Genomic DNA, 20,662 nt, shown 5'->3' on the forward strand with positions numbered 1-20,662 from the left:
AACAACATTTTTCTATAGAGTTATTATTATACAAATCGTCATTAATTTTATTTCGGATCATAATTGCACTAAAAAATATCTCAATTTGTGATTCATGGTATTCATTCTCTCTAAAGGTAAGAATAAATAGTTCATTGAAAGATGGTGAATCAGACGCCTCTGAGAGTTCAGGTTTTCAGAGAATGGTTATTCGAGTTATCTAACAGAATAGAACATTGACGTGAAGATAACGAACAGCGATCAATCATCTCATAAATCTAGTAAAGAAAATAAATTGTGAATAGGGCAAAAACAAGGAACTTTGGAAACATCATAGGTGGGATCAGGTGCCAAGTAGAAGTAAATGTCTCTTTATGAGCGTTGCTTAGATTTATCCACTGATAAACCCGATACTTATGTATGCTAAATAATTACAATACTATCATTATTTTTTTCTTAATATTTCTATTTTGTTAAAATTTGAAAGACGCTTATATTTCACAGGAACTTACAAAAATTGATCTTGTTCCTTGCGTGTCTCGAAGAGAAAGGAATAGTGAGGAGTTTACTTATTACAATATCACTAGGAGGAATGAAGCATATGCCCTTTCCTCAAGAATGGGAAGAGAAAAAGCATAAGATGTACTTGCAATATGTCTGGTACTGAATTTTTTTTTTTACTTTTCTTATTGTAATTTTTAAATTGACGGTGGATTTTAATTTCGTTCAGTGAAATTTTATTTTTATTTGAACTGAAACATAAGTTTCTATCTTTTTTAAAACCGAAATCTAACTTTGTATTAAATTTTTAACTTTTAATTATGTGTTTGACTAAAATATTACTAGTATACTTTTTTCAAACTCAAATGGAAACAGAAATAAATCTGTGTAGGTTAGAGAACAAAAACTAATGCAATATGATATACATGTAGCATTCTTTTAATTTTTTTTTTATCTGACTACTGCTTATTTTGAAGGAAAGATGGTCTTTTATATTCTGGGTATCGAACAAATAGCACCATGATATACCATTATCAGATCAAATGTAAATCAATCATGCTTCTTCATGTCACATGAATCTTCAAATCAAATGTTACCTTAAACATATATTTTTGCAGCAGTAGCTAGTCTTTCTCAGAAAAGCAGTTTGTATGCCAACCTGTCAGGATATTGTCCCAAGAGGAGTAACTCAAACATTAAAGATAGATGTTATTCTGATGTACAAGTCATACAAGGAGATGGTTTGTGAAATACATTAAACACTTTTGTGTTTAAGATCATAGGAATACCTAAAAACCTGGGAAAGTGTTTTTAATCATATCTCCTAATAGTTTGTTGTTTTTACATTCAAATTAATTTTTCATGGTAAAATTAGTGTAAATTTATTTTTCATTTTTAAGAATTTCATTTTCTTTTTACGTTTTGCATTGAATTGTATTATACAGTTAACTCTCGAAACCTCGAAGTCCGCGGGACCGAGGAAAAACTTCGAGAGATCAAGAGTTCGAGTTTTCAAGAGTCCGGAATTTTCCGGGTTTGTTGACAGGTTTTAAAATTAGTCTTACCGGATGTAATGATTTTCATGCAGTGCTAACCTTTTACACGTGGTTTTTTTTATAAAACAACGATATTTTTTCGTAATTCAGATGAATATTTCATTAAACTGAGTAAAGCAAAAAATGTATATCGTCATATCATGTATATTTATTTATTTTTTGTAATACGGACATCATACTACGCATTCGTTACATGAAAACGACATTTTACAGCGTCGTACATTGCATTGACTATTCCAAACATGCATGATCATTGAACGCAGTTCTGTAAGTATTTGTCCAATAATAGTCGTCATATTGACATTGAGGCTGTTTATGCTTTTTTCATATTTCGTTTAACTTTGACACTGACTCGAAATAAAAATTAAATTAATGTTTTGTCTTTAAATAAATTACTACTTTTCAATGACACTGCGTCTCTAAATTATCGTAAGACAGTCGACTGGTCGATGATAATTATTTTAATAGCATATAAGCAAAATATGATTCATTATAAATCAATTATCACCTTGCAGCATAAGTGTCACCTGAATAAACATCCTGTTCCTCGAGACCCGCGTCTTCTGCCTGGGGCCATTTAAATGTCCAGGTGAAGGTGCTAATTATATAATCTTGTATACACATAGCCACTTCGAGGTATCGAGGGTAAATTCTAATAGAATATGCATAGCGGGACTGCATTTTGACTTCGAGGGATCAAGGGTTTCGAGAGATCAAGAGTTCGAGAAATCAAGAGTAAATTTGCTTAGTTATATAGTGGAAAAATTCGGGACCGGAGACTCACTTCGAGCGATCAAGAACTTCGAGAGATCGAAGTTCGAGCCATCAAGAGTTACCTGTATATATATAAAGGAAAAAAAATAAAGCTGATTTAATAGGGCTATTTTTGATAAAAATGTGTTTTATCATTAATAAAATCCATACAAGCTAGTTTTAAGTTTCTATTACATAGTTTTTTTTAGTATCCCAGATCCTTGACATTTATAAAACTATGTATTCTTACGTTCCGTCTGCTGTACCAGGTTTAATTGAAAAGGTACGAAAACTTTAGGAGGAATAGTAAAAATGTATTTATAACGATAATTTTTACCAGATTTCGCAACGCATCCACCAAAATCTTAATACAAGGAAAGGAATAAAATACCATTTTTAAAAAAAAAAAAGATCAGAGCAAAATCGTACGACGATAAGTATTTCAAAAAAAAAAAAGTAACACAATTTTTCTAATAATCATGGAAAACTCGTTCATTGAAATTAAAAACTGCTATTCATAATTGTGTATATTTTTAAAGTTTACCCGTGTAAAGAGCTATGTTAATACAAAACATTCGAAAATAATGCTGCATTATGAAGAAATTTTACCGGAATGTCTAAAGATTATGACCATGGCAGCACAATTATCGAAATCAAAACCAATGAACATTTTTTAAAAAAAATCATGGTTTATTCTTTCTATGAACCGACCGATTTTTATTGAAATCGGACCATAAATGTAGACGAAAAAATCTCAGATATCTGTAAAAAAATTTTGTAACCATAACATCACTGTTTATAGAAGTCAGAAACCGATAAATAGAACTGTGCATCCTGATGAAGTCTATTTTGAACCAAGTTTTATTAAAGGTCATAGGAAACGATTCTTAACATTAGGATTTCACTTTTTAAACCTAAAGCTATATATGAAAGAATGTTAAATTACGAGTTGTAGTATTTTTTGGCCTTTGTTCTACTGAAAAATAAAGGTGAAAACTTTTCCACTTGTTACTTTTCTTACCCGCTTATCGTTCTTGATTTTGTGGTTTTATGACGTCACAAGAGCCCACTGATGTAAACAGAGCATTAGACAAATGTATTTCTACCATATTTTTATCTAGTCAATTTAAGCTATTTTTGTAAAGAAAAATGTGTCTATGTTTTCAGGTGAGTTATCTGATTTCGTAGTTCAGTCAGTTCAGTTTGAATGAGTTGTTAATAAGGCACGGCAACTCAAAACGGAGGCTTTTTATCGGAGGATGATCCTGATGGATATACGCTTAAATTAAGCCACAACTTCGATTACTTACTCTGCATGCATCAAACCTTTAGAAACAAAAGAAATATTCCCCTGTTTAATACACATATACGACATTCCAAAAGGATTCCATCGTCATTAAAAATAAGTTAGTAAGTCGTTTTTTATTCCAAGAAAAATCGCATAATGCAACATAAAATAGAATAATTTATTAAAAGTTGCCTTTTCTGATATGAATAAAAATTTTGATTAAGCTTATAATATTCTGTTAAAGAAAGGATATGACATTTATATGGGGAATATCCCTAATGTGAATCCCCAAAATAAACACGGGGCCGGTGGTATTGAAGTCCATGATAAGCGTGAACCACTAAAAATGTCAGCGTCTTTGAAGTTCCGTTTTCCCCGATACGAAACACACATATTGCTCTAAAAACGATATAGCAATAGAATCCCTGAGTTTATGACATGATCGTATTCTTCTATAAAAATATATATATAAAGAAGAAATGTTGAGCCCAGAGCAAATGAGATTGTTACGATGCCAATACTTTGTGCAGACACGGTTTGACTCTACAATATCGAATTTTGAAATAATCGGTATGTAGTACTTAGTAAACAGTACAGTCCGTGATCAGTTTGCAAATCCATCCATCATTTGCGAGACCTACAATTTTAATATTAATGTTCTTTTTAACAGATGATAAAACTTTTTGAATTATATTCTTTACAGAAAAAATAATATATTAATACAATACACACTGGAAAAATAAACAGGTTTGTATATACGATGATAAGTGCTGATCTTTGATAAATATTTTAACAAATTGACTGGAAAGATACCTACCTTTTTCGTATTTTATGTATTTTAAATTTTACTAAATTAAAAAAAAATGTCCATTTCTAATTCATTCAATATCTACATTTGGTAGAATCCTTATTCTTCATAGAAACATTTCCACATGTTAGAGCTGCTTATTTTTTTAAACGTCATTTGTACTAACTCCCATATACACACGTTTACGTATAGTTCTTGCCAGAGTTGTTTTTAACTCATTTGCAGTGTGTTTAAAAACGACACGATTATTTCAAGAACTTTCAATTACAAAAAGAAAGAAATAAGAAATAACAAGGGGGATGGGAGGGGGGCACCAGAGATCGGGTATTCGTGGTGATGTTGTACATGAGTAAGTGACAGTGTCAAATAATAAGAATTGATTTAATTATATAAAACAGTAACACAAGAATTTTTTTCTTGTTTTCTTTTTTTAAAGTCATGTGATACTTAACGCAGCAGGTCAGTAACATATCGTTTGTCAAGAAAAGTGTCATGTACTGACAGTGTTGGACTCTGTGTGAAAGTAAAACTATGTTGTAAATAAATGATTTCATAAAAACAACTGCCCTGGTTATGAAAAAGGAATTCATTCTCACTCTCCCTTCTTTCTCTCTTCCGATCGCTTTATTTTTCTCTCAATAGATCGAAGTGTCAAACAATGAAAATGATCACATTTTGATTGATAAAACATGCAAACATCTTGCAAATATGCAATGGAATTTTTAAAAAGAAATACTTGCTTGTTTGAAGATCGTATATTTATACTAGGTTTTAGCCATGATAATGATATTCTTTAAAATTAAGCTGCAAAATGACATGACAGTTTGTAAACATTGCATAGCTTTGAACAGCGATTGGGCCTTACTGACGTCATATGCTAAGGGAGATAAACAACGTTAGTCAAAGTGAATTTTCATGACTGAGTAATTTTGATCGACTGTGCTGTAGCTATCTTGCGTAAAAAATCCAAAAAACAATTTCAGTCTCATTTTACCAGCTCATATGAACTTATTCCCGTATGTAACTCAATATGTTCAGGTAACTGTCTCCTATGACCTTTAAATTGACAGAAAATTTTTAAAAGCAATACTTTAAAAAAATGTTAACAATTACAGACAGACAGACAGAGGAACACCTTATAACCGTACAAACTATTCTTGTCCTTGACTAGTACAGGTAATATAACGTACTGCAGTGGTGATGCTTATATATTGTTGATACAAAATCATTTCTTATGTACATTGTAGGTATTTGTAAGTAATATTTAAAAAAAAAAACTCTTAAATCTACTGTCAACGTTAAAATGTTTTTAATGGAAAGGGGACTAACCCGATCATTTAAATGTCATTACCTTCTGTGTAGATCGCATAAAGCTAGATAGCGTGAGAAAAAAAACGTGGAAATAGGAATATTTACTATTAAAACATACCAGAGTTATGAAGTTGAAATTTAGGATTTGTTTGTGGATAAAACATGAGGATATTAATTCTAACTTTATTGTAACGCTATATGGTGCATATCTGATTGAAAAAAAAGAATAGATCCTCAAAGCATTTATATGATGGTGGAAGTGTTTAGAAAACAAGATCTACCAATTAAAATGGATTTTTCTTATCCCAATAAATCTTTGGAAATGCTTAAAGTGGAAGGCAGATAACAGATATTAATTCCAAAATTTAAATAAAGTTAACCACGACAAAAACTAATCAGGGAAATTGTTTTCTCATCAAAATCAAAACCAGAAATCTAAATTGAAAAATACTTTCTGACCAAACCGCAATCTAAATCGAACGATTGTCTTTCTCTCTAATTACATATGTAGATTTAATGGTCATTGTAAGTTACTTGTCAAATAATAAATCAGTTGTCATCTGTCGTGGAACAGTATGGCATGATTTAAGATCGCTAGGCTCTTTCAACTATAAACGATTTCACGGATGATATAATACTGTTCAATTGATTTAAATGAAACGGTCTCGAAATTCTTCAGCTGTAATTAAAGGTGACAGTTATGTGAATTGCTTATATCATTTAAACGGAAGAGCATATTTCCATGCACTGGCAATTAAAAATGACTGTCATGTTTCAAAAGCATTGAACTATTATTTTTGATTAGAAAATTTGATTTTTATGCATTAGTAATTTTCCACGGCATTTCGCATTTGTGTATTGTAACCAGTTATACTTTGCCCAATGTTACAGTTGTTCACCACGTCTAAGTTTTGGATGTCTATAAAGTTATAACACATGTAGCTTCTTTGCTTTATTTGTAAAATTAAAAAATAAAACACTATTTAAAAATATAAATCAGATACTTGGAGCAGATTTGTTAAATATAAGGCATGTTTTGTTCTGGTATATATATTACTTAAATAGAACTTATTCAAAATTAACTTATCCATACAATGACCCGTTTCGTAAATGATAAAAAAAAATACAAGAAGTAAGGCTATACCAATATATAATAAATCATTTTGACCATTAAAAATATATATATTCACATATAAGTTTAACAGTTAAGTTGTAATTTTTCAATTGAATTTTCGAAAATTAATTTCACTATCCTCGACCTATTTTAAACTAAGATAATATGGCCATCATCCCAAAGAATGAATTGAAAATTATTTACAACTGATAAATTCAATCTAACTTAAATCCATTTTACAATATGAAGTAATTGAACCTGGAATTGGATGTACAATACAAAAAATTGTCTTTTTTGTAGCAGAAACTTAATATATTGTGTACCAGTACTAAGAGATAAAATTGCAGTTTTCTATCATATAACAAATCTAAAAATATTTCTGATTTTACATCACTTTATAGTGATCACAAATCAAACAAAAATACCATTAAAAGAATTATCTCGATGCTCTAAGAACAAACTCTACGACTATGCCAATACATTGAAAATATCACTTTTTAAGAACTGTCCTTTTAATTACTACTTTCGGAGTCAGTATTATTGTCACTGTCACTTACATCACAATCGCTGACGTCATAGTCAGTTTTCAGCTGATTGAATAGAGGAGTAACATGTATATTGCCCTCATCCGTTTCCAAGTGGATGTTTAACCTACGGAAATTCCTGCTTTGGTCGAAATCTCTAACAGAACTGAAACTAGAACAAACATTTTCGTTTTTGATATCTGACAGGTTTTCTTCATCTTCTGTAACATTAAGATGAAACACCTCTTTAATATTAAAGCTAATTTCTCCCTCTGTATTATTGTTAAAATGCAAAAATCTTAAATCTTCAAATTCATCACCGTCAGAGTGCTCAATGATTGATCTACATTCACATTTTTCCTGCACTTCACATAAACTGTTTTCTCGCCCATTACAATTACTTTCAGTAGCATTGTATTCAACCGCTTCATTTTCATAATCATTTATAAAATCTTCATTGTCATTGTATTCGATCCCTTGCATATTTTCGACTTCAAATTCTTTATGAATATCAACAGACACAACCCTACGCCAACGTTTTTCTTCTTCAATTTGTATCCCATGTTCGACGTTTTCAATTCTACTATCCCTGGCTGCAATATCACAATGATTGTCGAACAACATGCTATCGGAAATACTCTGTTCATCGTAATCTAAACAACATAAGTCTTCTCGGTTGTTTCCATCTACAACACATCGTGCATAAGTATTAACATCAACTAGTGAGTTTAAAAGTTTCGTCGCAAACCACTCATCGCCAATTCGTAGCGTAACGTGCGTCTTCACATGGTACTTGATTTCATCATCCATATCATCGAGCTCTACATCTTCACTTAGAATAACTATCAGATAATTACTCTTGTTTCTGAGTGATTTTTCCCATGCAGTTCTGAATGTAAAAATGGACCACTCATCTTGCAGGTGATTCCCAGACAGAATAAATATTGTGTGAAGACAGGTGTCTATCGCTTTAAGGATATTCTCCTCCTGTGGTGCACCCGGTATGAAATCTCTGTCAGGAAGACATAAGGTATAACCTTTGTCCTCTAGCAGCGGTTTTATTTCATCCAACAAACATCTTATCTCGGCGTTGGAGTATGAAATAAAAACATGGCGTTCAAACAGAACTTGTTTACCTATTTCGTCACCGTACATCTTTTTCACACAATGTCGAATTTCTAGACGTTGATCCTCCTCATCAGTATTCTCATAAATGACAGGCATACAATATAGAAGTTTCTGACGCAAAAGTCGATCATTTGATGTCATGGTTTTACTGTGATTTATATAACGCAACATATCCTCGTTCATGATATCGTTCGCATTAAGGTTATAGTATACCATTACCACATAATTCGATCGCAATTCTTTTATTTTTTCTTGTGCCTCACTCCAAACTAATTTTAACAACTGGTCAGCGAGAATTTCGGGGGAAAGCACCAAAATCATTCGCTTGCTATTTTTTACAATGCTTTCAAAATTATCTTGAATGGAATATCCAGGGATGAAATCTCTCATTATTTCGCATACAATATACTGGGCTTTCTGTGCTTCTAATGGACCCACAATGTTCTCCATCACCCAATTCGTTAATCCAGGAGCATGGACAACAAGGACATCAACAGCTTCTCTCGCTTCGTCTTCGTCTAAGTCAAAGGGGTGGATCCCAAAATACATAAACATAAGAACTTTTACTTCAAAGCTGAATAGGTGGATAAAGCATATGCCAATTATAATCAGGATTATAGATAAAGTGCTGACTGAGATTGGAATTATCAAATCCTTTAGTGTATTGTATTCATCCAAGCAAATAAAGTCGGAATCTGGAATGTTTACAAACTTTGTCCCTTTTTCATTTTGATCATCGATGTTGCACGTTATACCCGTGACGTCAGAAAATGATTCTGAATTTGACAGCAACCAGTGCTTCATCCAAATAGCATTGCAATCGCACTTAAAAGGATTGTTATCAATATTTATATACTCCATATCCCTTTCCTGGATTTTGGTAGGCATAACAACAAGATTGTTAGAGTCGACATGAAGATGACGGATGTTGTGCATGCTCTCAATGGCATCGTTCTCAATTTCCACAATTTGATTTTGAGAAAGATAGAGCTGGCGAATACGGTTCAGATAGCCAATATTTCGAATTACTGATATATTATTGTACTGAAACCAGATGTCTAGAATTCCATCAGGGAGTTGCTCGGGAAGAGAGAAATAACCACGCTGACGACAATCGACAATGATGATACCGCTTACTGATCGCTTCAGACACGTGCAATTTCGTGGACAGTGTGGGGTGATGGTGACGCAGTAGGTATTCGATTCCTTTATACTGACCAGTGGTTTGTCTTTAAATTCCAAAGGAAAAGAACATTTCCAATCATTAAAGAAATACTCTCTGCCACTAAAAAGATTTCTATTTATGGCTTCCTGTACAAACCTGTTGAATTGATTTATTCTACAATTACACTGTAAACTGATTCCATCAAGAACAAATTCAAAATGTTTCAGAATAACAGATAATCTCCAAATAAGGTGTTTGAATTTGTTAGTATCTCTTCCACTCTTAAACACGTCTAGCTCTATATTTTCCACTCGAGATCCCGATAAATCAATCTGTCGAAGTCGTTCTGGACTTTTTTCCTTATTTCCATTGATATTTTCTTCCGACCATTTTGCTACACTAGTTCTAAGAGCGTAGTAGTTAATAGTCAGTAGCAGCTCATTATCTTTAAATTCATGTAGGTCAACATTTGTGTGTCGGAGACTTACTTTCTCTAAGGATCGAAAGTAAACAATTGACAAAGGAAAATCTATTAAAGGATTTTGATCTAAATATAAATATTGAAAATTAAGTGAATTGGAAGGAAGAAAATTGCTTGGTAGATTTACTATAGCGTTGGATTCTAAGCGAATTTCTTTTAACTTGAATAGATTTGTAAAGGAATATTCTTCTATTCTATTGATATTGTTGTTTGAAAGATCTAAATATTCAATTTCCGGGTTATTGTCAAACATATCAGGCTGTATTTCTGTTATGTCATTAGAGTGCAGGTTCAAGTGACGTAACAATTTCAGACTTCTCCATGATTGACTTGAAATTGTTTTCAGCTTGTTATTTCTCAGATTTAAATGTTGAACGCCTTGCAGTCCATTAAATGACCTTTCATTTAAAACCTGAAGTTTATTGTATGACAGATCTAATAGTTGAATGTATCCAAAAAAGCGAAAGTCGGAAAGATCCGTTATGGAATTGGAATTCAGATTGATAGTACGTTTGTAGAATTGTCTTGTAAGAACAACATGATAACTATGTAAATAGTGAAATATTGTATAGGCAGATTCTGAAAAATTATGAGGAAACGTTCGATTTGTCTCATCCCATGGAAATTGAGGAGGAATCGTCATCATTGAAAAAGAAATCTCTAAATTTTGTAAAAACGGAAACTTCTCCTTGAGAAAAGATGCTCCATGTGCATCAATTTGCCAATTTCTTAGTATCAATTCCCTAACTGCAGTTAGGTTTCCTGGGCAGTTAAAAACCCTAGAAATATTATTTTGTGGACTTTCTGATGTAGATGCTGAAAGCTTTATTGAATGCACAGATTCCCATGTTTTACATACATCTTTCGTAAGATAAGAGAAATTGCAAGAGGTTTGGTCACTAGGTAAAGGTGTCCTGTCAAGTTCCAATGAATAAATATTTCCAAAGTTTCTATTTAACACAAAAAGGGAATCCATAGAGATACTGCAGGTTAAAACTTGGAGATGTAGAAACATATCGGTGTGAAATAATGTTCCGTCTGATGAAAAATGAATGCTGATGTTGTTGGAACATTTGACGGAAATTAATCCAATACTGAGGTCAATTTTCATGTCCAAATTCTCTCGTAGTAAAGTTGAATTTATTGTACAGTTGTTTTTGTTGTCTATAGTGACCCTTTTCCCGCTTAATTGAAGCGGAGAATCCAGACGATTACGCAACCTTGATGTACTTATTTCTTCTATTCTAAGGTGACATTCAGAAATGTTACAGTAATTAGCTTTAGATTTTACTTCCAGTTCGTCACTTCCTGTTCCTGTAGCCTTAATGCTAGAAACGATGGTAACGAAGGACATTATGACAGGGAAAAGTGGATGCCAAATCATTTTCACTAAAAATCATCGTCTATTGAAATAAAGGTCTTCGATTTTAATGTCTTCTAATCAGAAATAAAAATTCTTTTTGCATTATTTCTTCCTTACTTTTGTCCTTAAAGAGTCTGGTTTAACACTCTAGTTTATTCCAAATTTCTTGGAAATCACCTGTACGAAAATAAAAATAAAGATAAATTTTAAGCCAAAGAATACACAAAGATAGGATATGTATACAAATAATGAAAAGTAGGAAATAAATTCCTCTTTACGGAATAAAAAGCTATATGCCACTGACCTTCATCTTTTAAAGACATTTACATTTATACGCAGGTTGTAAATTTAACGTGCCAAGAATGCATGATACAAACTTTAAAAAATGTTTAATGTAGTACAAAAGTAGTAAATCGAATGCATGGAAAGACGTTTGTCTACTGTAATGAATTAAATTTGAATAAATATCTAAAAGAAAATGTCAGAACTTTTTTTGTGTGTGCATCGAAATATAAAACAATTACCAGCAGAATTAAAACTAAATCAATTCATGACGAAAAGTTCGTAAGTACAAATCACAACTATTTGATATATACAATGTATTCTAGGGAGGTTTCATGTCTCACTTGAGGTTCGCATTTGTCAGGATAATTAAATTTAAAATTTGCACATTTCAAATTCAATCATCGAAAACCATTCATTTTGATATTTTAACAAAGCCACTGGGACTCCCATCCCCTCCTAAACAAAGAAACAAACCATGAGATGATTTCATAAACTAGAAATGTTTATCTACAGGGACTATATTTCGATGCAAAAGGTTTCCATGGGCGAAAAAAATAGATAGAATTTTTATTCCAGCATATGAAGAAGTTAACAAGACGTAGAATTAACTTTCGAAATATAAAACAGGTCTTTTAAATCAAAGAGATGTGTTTTTGCAGTCGACGCACAAAATGTTGGATGAACAATGCTGGATTAGCAATGCTTGATTAACAATGTTGGATTAACAATGCTGATTTTCTACTGAAATTTATAATAAAATGAAACTTTTGGCTTCATTATAAAAAGTTATCAAATTCACAAATCCTATAAAAGATACAAATTGCGAACAGGGCGAAATATAAAATCTGATGAAATCAACAGGAGTGGGATCAGATGCCAATTACACTCGCCATAAACTCTGTATATTGATCAGGTAAAAAGAATATTCCAAAGTCAACGTTAATTAACTTAAAAAGGAATGGCCCAAGGATAAAGATATGTATTTCCAAAGAATATCATTTCAACGGCGAAAATATTTGCGAAATGTTGTGATCAGAGCTAAAATCAAACTGTTTTAAAGTAGTTTACCTCGGTTTAAAATAAAATTGAGTGTACGGAGAACATTCCTTTGAATACCGAATCAGTTGGAGACCTTATGAAAGTGATAGTGGAATACATGTATTTCGACATAAATAGGGGAAGATGGACGTGAGTCACGTAATTTTCACCCAAATTGATAAAAAAAAAAAAAAAAAAGGCGCTCAAGTATGTTCATTTCGAAATAGTTGCAACTTAAACAAAAATAGTCCCAGTTGTTTTTAAATACAGTATATCCGCCTCTTAAAAACAAAAAAAAAAAAAAAAAAATCCCATTCATTTAAAAATTCAAAGTATTTGATATACATATGCTAATAAAGATATTAAAAACAATGCAAATCTAAATTACAAAAAATGTTTGCCTCCAAGCAACACATGAGAGATGATGAAAAAAGATTGAAAGTTGATTCGATAGACTTATTTGTACAGATATGTGGCACGTCTTGAAATTTACAGGAGCTGGGTTTGAAGTTGTTTTTATTATTTCATTTATCACTTAGTTATCTATTTTTGGCTAGATGTTCGTCGGGTTTTTTCAAAATACGCCGATTTTTACAGACGATATAAATTCATCTTTCCGATGTTTTGATTTGTGGAGGAGAGGAAAGGAGTATATTCATAATGCCTTGACACGTGAATCAAAAGATTAAAAAAAAAGTCTAATCAATGGTATGCATCTAATTTTATGAAGAGCTTTTTATTACACAGATCTTTAAAATCTAAAGTTTTTTCGGAGCTTGAACTAAGACCTTCTGATCACGGAGCGAACACTCTACCAAGTGAGCTACATTGCTTGTCTTTTCAAAGAAATAAATGATCAAGAGTGACGTTTGATTTTCTCGCTGTATAATTTTCAGTAGGATGTTGAGGATTGTAATTATTAGTCTCCATGAAGTTGGAGGCATCCGCGGTAGAAGCCCCAAGAAACGCAAATAACTTTGGGAACATTGATAGTCTTTGATTTTTGTTCTTTTTCTGTTTGTTTGTTTTTGTTTCTTTTTTGTTTCTCTCTCTTTTTTTCAAATTTAGTACATGTACATGTATATGTTAAATAGAAACGACATTAGTTTTAGAAAATGCTAACTAAAAATAAAATTTTGAAAAGAGAACTCCTGAACATAAGCGAACATATGATTAATATATGAATAACGCATGGTTAATATGTTTGAAAATTTGTAATGAACAGAACATGAGAAAATGAGCACAAAAATATACCCTATAACAGTCAGTCCATTACTTTATCAAAATTTTTATAATCTAAAACAAACATGTCATCATAAGCCACCTTTAAAAATGTAGTACAGATAATTAATTGCGGATTAAAGAAAACCAACTTTTCAACTTTTCCCTGAGTTAGATGGAATCAATACAATAAAATTGTGGTTTAAATAAAGATTAGACGCTTTCTCTAAATAGGATGAAAATTTGTTTTTGAAATGCTTATCCTGATTGTAAAATAGTGCAACAGGGGACCATGCAACTCAAATCTTTGGCTGTAGTAAAATGATTGTAAGGACATTATCATGATGCACTGTCTAATTAAAATCATACCTCTCAATTACTCCAGTCATAGTGTTTAAAATGAAATTAAGTTTTTTTTTTTCAAAATAAATTATTATTTAAATTAAAATAAGCATGAAACAGATGTGTTTTATTTTGTTTTCGATATAATCCAATGCAATGCATATGGAAGAAGGGTCGCGTTACCATAGATTGTCAGCGATATCAAATATAAGAAGTTTTTTTTTTCCATAACATCACAAATTCAAATTTGTGATATACGAAAACAACTTGCCTTTTGATGTCTTGAAAACAATTTTTGAATAAAGAAATGTCTCAAAGTAGAATTCACGATTTCAAGAGATAAATTATTATATGTAGTTATCAAGAAAATTAAAATTTGATATTACAAAAAATTAAAATTTGATATTACAAAAAATTAAAATTTGATATTACAAAAAATTAAAATTTGATATTACAAAAAATTAAAATTTGATATTACAAAAAATTCGATTTTTATCTCAGTCCTATCACCTACTTATTTCGTTGTATCACAAATTATCAAATATATATTATTTGACAACAGAAAATAAGTGACTTTTTTTTATTTCGCAAGTCCACTTTATTATATCATTATTTTTCTCTGAGTGGCAACTCATTGAGTCGTGTGTGATTGCGAAATGATTGTGATATTTCGAATTAATTATCCATTGTCAGCAATAGTGTCGTAGATACTGTCCATATATGTGCATTGTATCATTTCCTTGTATACCTCCGCCGAAATATGGCTGAAGTGCAGCCGACTCGGCGTTATAAAGCAAAGAATCAATCCTCTATCTGACAAAAAGATTTCAATGACCCAAACTTCTTTAGAAAATTCTGATTATATTACCGTAATTAAAACATATGCTGATAATATACATTTAATTATTGATTGCGGTCTTTATTTTCCTTTGTTATTTTACTTATTTGTACTGGCTGACTTGATGACAAATGCACTTTTCACAAATATGTAGCTGTACCTGTTAGATCCCCGCTAGAATAACTAATTGCCCTGTCATAACGTCCTCATCGTGCAAACACAGATGACATATTCTCTTGTCTAGTTGTATACTCGATCCAGGGATCTGCAAACAAATTTAACATTCAAAATTTTATGAATCAGGATAAATTCTAAAACCGTGAAAAAGTATTCAAAAGTTATAGAGATTGTTCTATGAATTTTGCATTTTTACTTACTCAAGATAATTAGTTACATGTAAGTTATCATGTTTGAACTGTGGAGACATAATTCGTTTCAAAATTTGTTTCTGTTTACCTCCTTGAAAACAGCGTCATCAAAATGTTGAAAATCCATGGTATTGTAGTACTGAAGCAAATCTTTCATCGAACTGTAGAAATCACAACATCGAAAATTCATCATAATATCTTAAGCATGAAACTCCTATAAAGGAAGTGCACTTAAATGGCAGCGCCACTTGTGTCTGCAAAAACTGTCATACATTTGTCTTGTTATCCAAAGGAAAAACATAAAACACAAAACAATTAGGTATTATTGGCCTGTAAGGGAATGGTTCCACAACCATATCACATGAAATCTAGCGGGAAACTCATGGTGAATCTAAACAATCCCTTACACGCGCAGAGGCGTTCCGAGTGTTTTCATCGAGTGTAAACAATGCCCGGGAGTGCAATTAGGCCTTAATACACATGTAGTTGTTCCCACAAATAAGTTATTAAGGCCCGTCATGTTAGAGACTTCTAGTTAAAGTAACTCTTATTGAACTTTTCTACAACTACCGAGTCTATCTATGAATAAAAGTGTGTTCTTTATATTATTAGATTAAATTCAAATATGTGTCATACATAATGTATAAAATTTCCTCTTCGAAAAGGTACCCAGATATCTTTCTGTCGATTAAGAAATCAATTATTTTTAAGAAAATTTCGGAAAGAAGATGGGCGAAGAAGGTGAGGAAAATGCCTTTAGGGCGACAATTAAGAAATTGAAAAATTATATCTCAATTATGGCAGCACTGTCTTTGATATTTCATTCAACAATAACGCATACTTTATGTAAAATCTCCACGATTTGCCATAATCCCAAAGATTGAAATTGTTTGTCAATGAAATACAGTGTAGCATATACACACCAAAGAGGGCAAAAATGATCATTTCTTCACACTATAACACAAATGTTCCATATGAGAGGATCTTCGCTGCATTGTCTGGGAAGATTATGCTCAAAGTATGCATAAAATATATACGCTTCGGTTTACAAAAACATGGAGCAAAGACCCACTATGCCTTAAAAACATTTTAATAACAGAACATTCGTATCTTTTCGACAAATATTTGGTCCATTTTAGTCAAAGGTCATATCCCAAACACATTTCAAATAACTTTTTTTCATGCGCTATATAGCGTAGTGGTTAGCATGTTAGTCTTTATTGGAAATGGAAACTCAAGCTTTGGTTCGAAGCCGAAGAAAATCACATTTTTTAAAATCATAAAATTTCTTTTTCCGAAAAAAAAAAAATCCTAAGAAAACTTTTGTTATTCATACTTTCATACCTACTTTACTCTAAGTACTTAACTCAAAAATTTAATATGACTTTTATACATTTGAAGCTATAGGCAAATTGTATGCTGTGTTTGTCCATTTCCTTTCCTATAAATAGATGTACACAGATTGCAAACTCTGGGTTTCGGCTACAGGGGATAGTAAGTTAAACAAATGCCGTTTTTGGATGGAAAAAATGTTGGTTTTTTTTAATAATTAAACGGTGATTATAATGAGATTATAATTCACTTGTATATCTATTCGTTATTTTTTTTTCTTGATTTTGATTTAAAATTGTTCCTTAAATTATCTCAAAATCTCATTTTGTATACCCTTCTATAAACTCCCTTTGTGATCAGGGTATTTAAGCTTTGCTACTAGATATGAAATAACACTGAAATGAAATCATGAAGCAAATTTATTATATTTCAAGTGTTAACAAGGTAAACTAGATAGAATTATTTCTTCGCCACAATTTTACGAGAAATACTCCCCAGAAGTGACCTAAAAATCAATATTGTATGAAAGGGTTTTTCTTTTTTTTTTTTTTTTTTTTTTTTTGTTTTTGTTTTTGTTTTTGTTTTTTTTGTTTTTGTTTTTTTTTTTGTTTGTTTGTTTGTTTGTTTGTTTTTTTTTTTTTTTGTTAATCTAGGATTTTTAAGGCATTCAACCTGATCAATTAAATAAAAGAAAAAATAAAATAGTAAGCTTTGTAATATGTCCAGTCAAAACCTTTTATACTCTGGTTAACATCTAAAGGAAACATTTCTAATGTAAATGTATTGATGTAGTCTGTCGATTGTATCATATCGCCGTGTTACTTATCATCTCTAATTAATTTTACAGATTGGAAAACAGACAGGAGTCTTATTTTGCTTCAAGGAAATAACGTAGATGACCCTATTATTGCTTAATATATATAAAACACAAACAATGAACCATTGATGTTGATCACACCTCTATATATACGTGTAGTACGTTTGGAATTTGAAATTTCATGAGTGCACTTCAGCACATGCAATGAAAGCAAAATTTTATTTCATAAAACTGAAGTAAGGTATAAGAAATATTCTCCCTGGCTTCTAATTAAAGAAGGAGATCTTCCATCTTCCATTTGGCTTTGTATTTGTTAGGTCCAATGTTGATAGACGTCTTACATATGCAAATTGTAAGGTCATTCTTTCACACTAAATTATATATAAATTTGTTTGTTTACCCGAAAGTGACAAGGGGCACAGCTCTTAGCTGCTCCACCCTCTGTTTTAGAAGACCGTGTTGGCTCTGCCATTGTTCGTATTGTTTAAATGGACTTTTAGTCATGATTAGTGCTGGGAATTGGTAAAAATTTCATAATCGATGATTGGGTTATTGTAACTAATTAATTATCGATTATAATTGGACATTTAAAAAGTCTATCAATTTAAATAAGTAAATGGTAAGAATAAATGGGTAAATGACTACTTTCTGTGGCAATCCAGCTGGCCCTTCGTTCATTTTGTACGTAGAACCTAAAGTACGTCCATACCCGGGAATGTGCTTTGTTACACGGGTATGATTACAATTGACTGTTTATCTGCACCATTACGATACACAAATAAGTTAACAGCAATTCGGTGGCTGGAACATTTGGCTTAAAAACTATTCCGCTTGTAAAATAAAACAATAAACCGATTAATCAGAATAAAAAATTTGTATTCGACTGACTTTCGATTATAATCGATGATTGGAACACCACTAATCCTGATCACTGTTCGTTATCTACCCTACTTTTATGTATATCCTAGGTGATGATATAAGTACTCTACATTGTTGACCAGAAGGGGCAGATTTGGGCCAAGGTGGCAATTATGCTAAAACTATACTAGTGCGCTGTGTGGCTAAGATGGCGACCCCTAAAAAGTCATGGGATGGTTATAGCAAACTTTAGAAAAGCATGAGAAAGGGGCTATTGATAAAGATTGTTATGAAGACGACAGTTCATCGTCCGATCCTTATGAGGATGGTATTTCTTTAGAGGAGGATGGCGAAATTGATGAGTTTACTAAAAAGTCGCCACTGACACGCACCCAAAATGAGCCCCAGGCCGATTTGCATAATAAATTAGACTCTATGAGCTTTGATCCGCTCAGTTATGAGTATGAATACATGCTGGATAAAATTTAGGCAAAGAGCTATTTCCAGTTTTATTTGAGAAGATTCGCTCCCGCATTTTTGAAGACGCACTTATACCAGACAACGAAGTTTTAATCCCCAGATGTCGACGATTATCTCGAATACTTAGTGGCGGATCACAAGTCAAAGGTGTTCCTGAAAATGCAAAGATCTTCATTGCAATATTTGCAAAACAAGTGATCGATATCATAAAACCTACAAACAATACAAATCTGTGAACAGGGCAGAAAAACAAACATCACAAAAACAAAGACCCCTAGAAATTCCAGAGGTGGGATCAGGGCCTAGGAGGAGTAAACATCCTCTGTCGACCGGTCACACAAAAATCTCGTAAAGATCACAGTTTTGTATAAATGTAAATTTGGAATTAGTGATAATGCCTTTGGTGTTCTTATCATTAAGTCAGTATCTTTACATGCCGTGTTTATAATTAATAGAATTAATTGATAGAAGTTTGTAATTACATTTATTTCAGCTACATTTCATTATTCATCCAGTACACTTGTACTTGTATTCCTAACATTTTTGTTTTTAATGAAGAGTCTACTGAGCCTATTCTTCTTTTTTTTAAATATGAGACAAAAGACTTTTGGGATTTTTTTAATCATGAGAAAGAACCGCGAACGATAGTATTGTTCTCCCGCCTATCTCCAAGTCAATTTTCAAAAGTTAACACATTTGAATGATTTTTCATATTTATATAGAAATTTATGTGAATTTTCATAAAACATTACTTCTTGGGAAAACAACGAGAGATAACTCTATAATTTTGGTAAAACTTGTGTTTTTCACTATAGAAATCAACGGAAAATATTCTTAAAACATCTCTCCCCCCCCCCCCCCCCCGTGACCGTGAAACAAAAATTAGACTTATAAATGCTTTTCCATTTCAGCTTCAAAGGAAAATCCTTTGATGTGAATAAAAAATCGGCAGGATTTTCAAAGATAAAGTTAAATCTTAGATAAAGGATAAGGGGGGAGTACTCTCGGCCTAATATTTATTCTGAACATTACCAAAACCAAAATAGTATCTTGAAAGCGAAGATTGAAACATCATAGCAACTAAAGTCATATAGGTCTTTTTATCTTTAGGTCAAGCATATACGATACATTCTAGTGAAATATTGAGATAACGAACAGTAATCAAGCCCAAACGTCTATTGAAACGCTACGAATTCGGAGCAAAGCAAACACGGACTTCTTAAAAACATCAGATGTGGGAATAGGTGCCATGGAGGAGAAAGCATCCCCTATTGACCGGGGCATACCCGCCGTGTGCTCATTGTCGTGATCGGGCAAACGGAAAAATCCATAGACAATTTATTGTTTAAATAATGACCCAACAATTAGTATGAAAAACGTCAATCAGATCATATACTGTAAAATCACATGTTTTCATTATATTGAAATGTCGTGGTTTGAAGACAAACATTGGTTCAAAGGAATTTGATTTCGTGGTTGAAAAAGTTATGCGTGTTTACATATTTAAAATTTTACATTTCGTGGAGGACATGCATAAGTGGGTCTTTCACAAAAAAAAAACAAAACAAAAAAAAAACAAAAAACAATGAAGAATAAACCTCCTCAAAATTTAG

At 31.9% G+C, this 20,662-nt stretch overlaps 2 protein-coding genes across 2 annotated transcripts in view; both read right to left on the minus strand.

Moving 5' to 3' along the window:
• Nucleotides 1–20,228, minus strand: part of LOC133192258 (tubulin-specific chaperone cofactor E-like protein) — a 479,266-nt gene extending 459,038 nt beyond the window's left edge. The window contains exon 1 of the mRNA XM_061328253.1: nt 20,223–20,228. The gene's annotated coding sequence lies outside the window, so the exon portion shown is untranslated. The remainder of the gene's footprint in view (nt 1–20,222) is intronic.
• LOC133192988 (toll-like receptor 6) lies at nt 7,322–11,461 on the minus strand. The gene has a single exon (XM_061328990.1). It carries the CDS (start codon nt 11,459–11,461, stop codon nt 7,322–7,324), a length of 4,140 nt encoding a protein of 1,379 aa, XP_061184974.1.
• Nucleotides 20,229–20,662: the final 434 nt, after the last annotated feature.

This window comes from Saccostrea echinata, unplaced genomic scaffold (genome assembly GCF_033153115.1).
Source record: "Saccostrea echinata isolate AGI-Se365-2 ecotype Australia unplaced genomic scaffold, CSIRO_AGI_Sech_v1 ptg000025l, whole genome shotgun sequence".
NCBI classification, from domain to species: domain Eukaryota; kingdom Metazoa; phylum Mollusca; class Bivalvia; order Ostreida; family Ostreidae; genus Saccostrea; species Saccostrea echinata.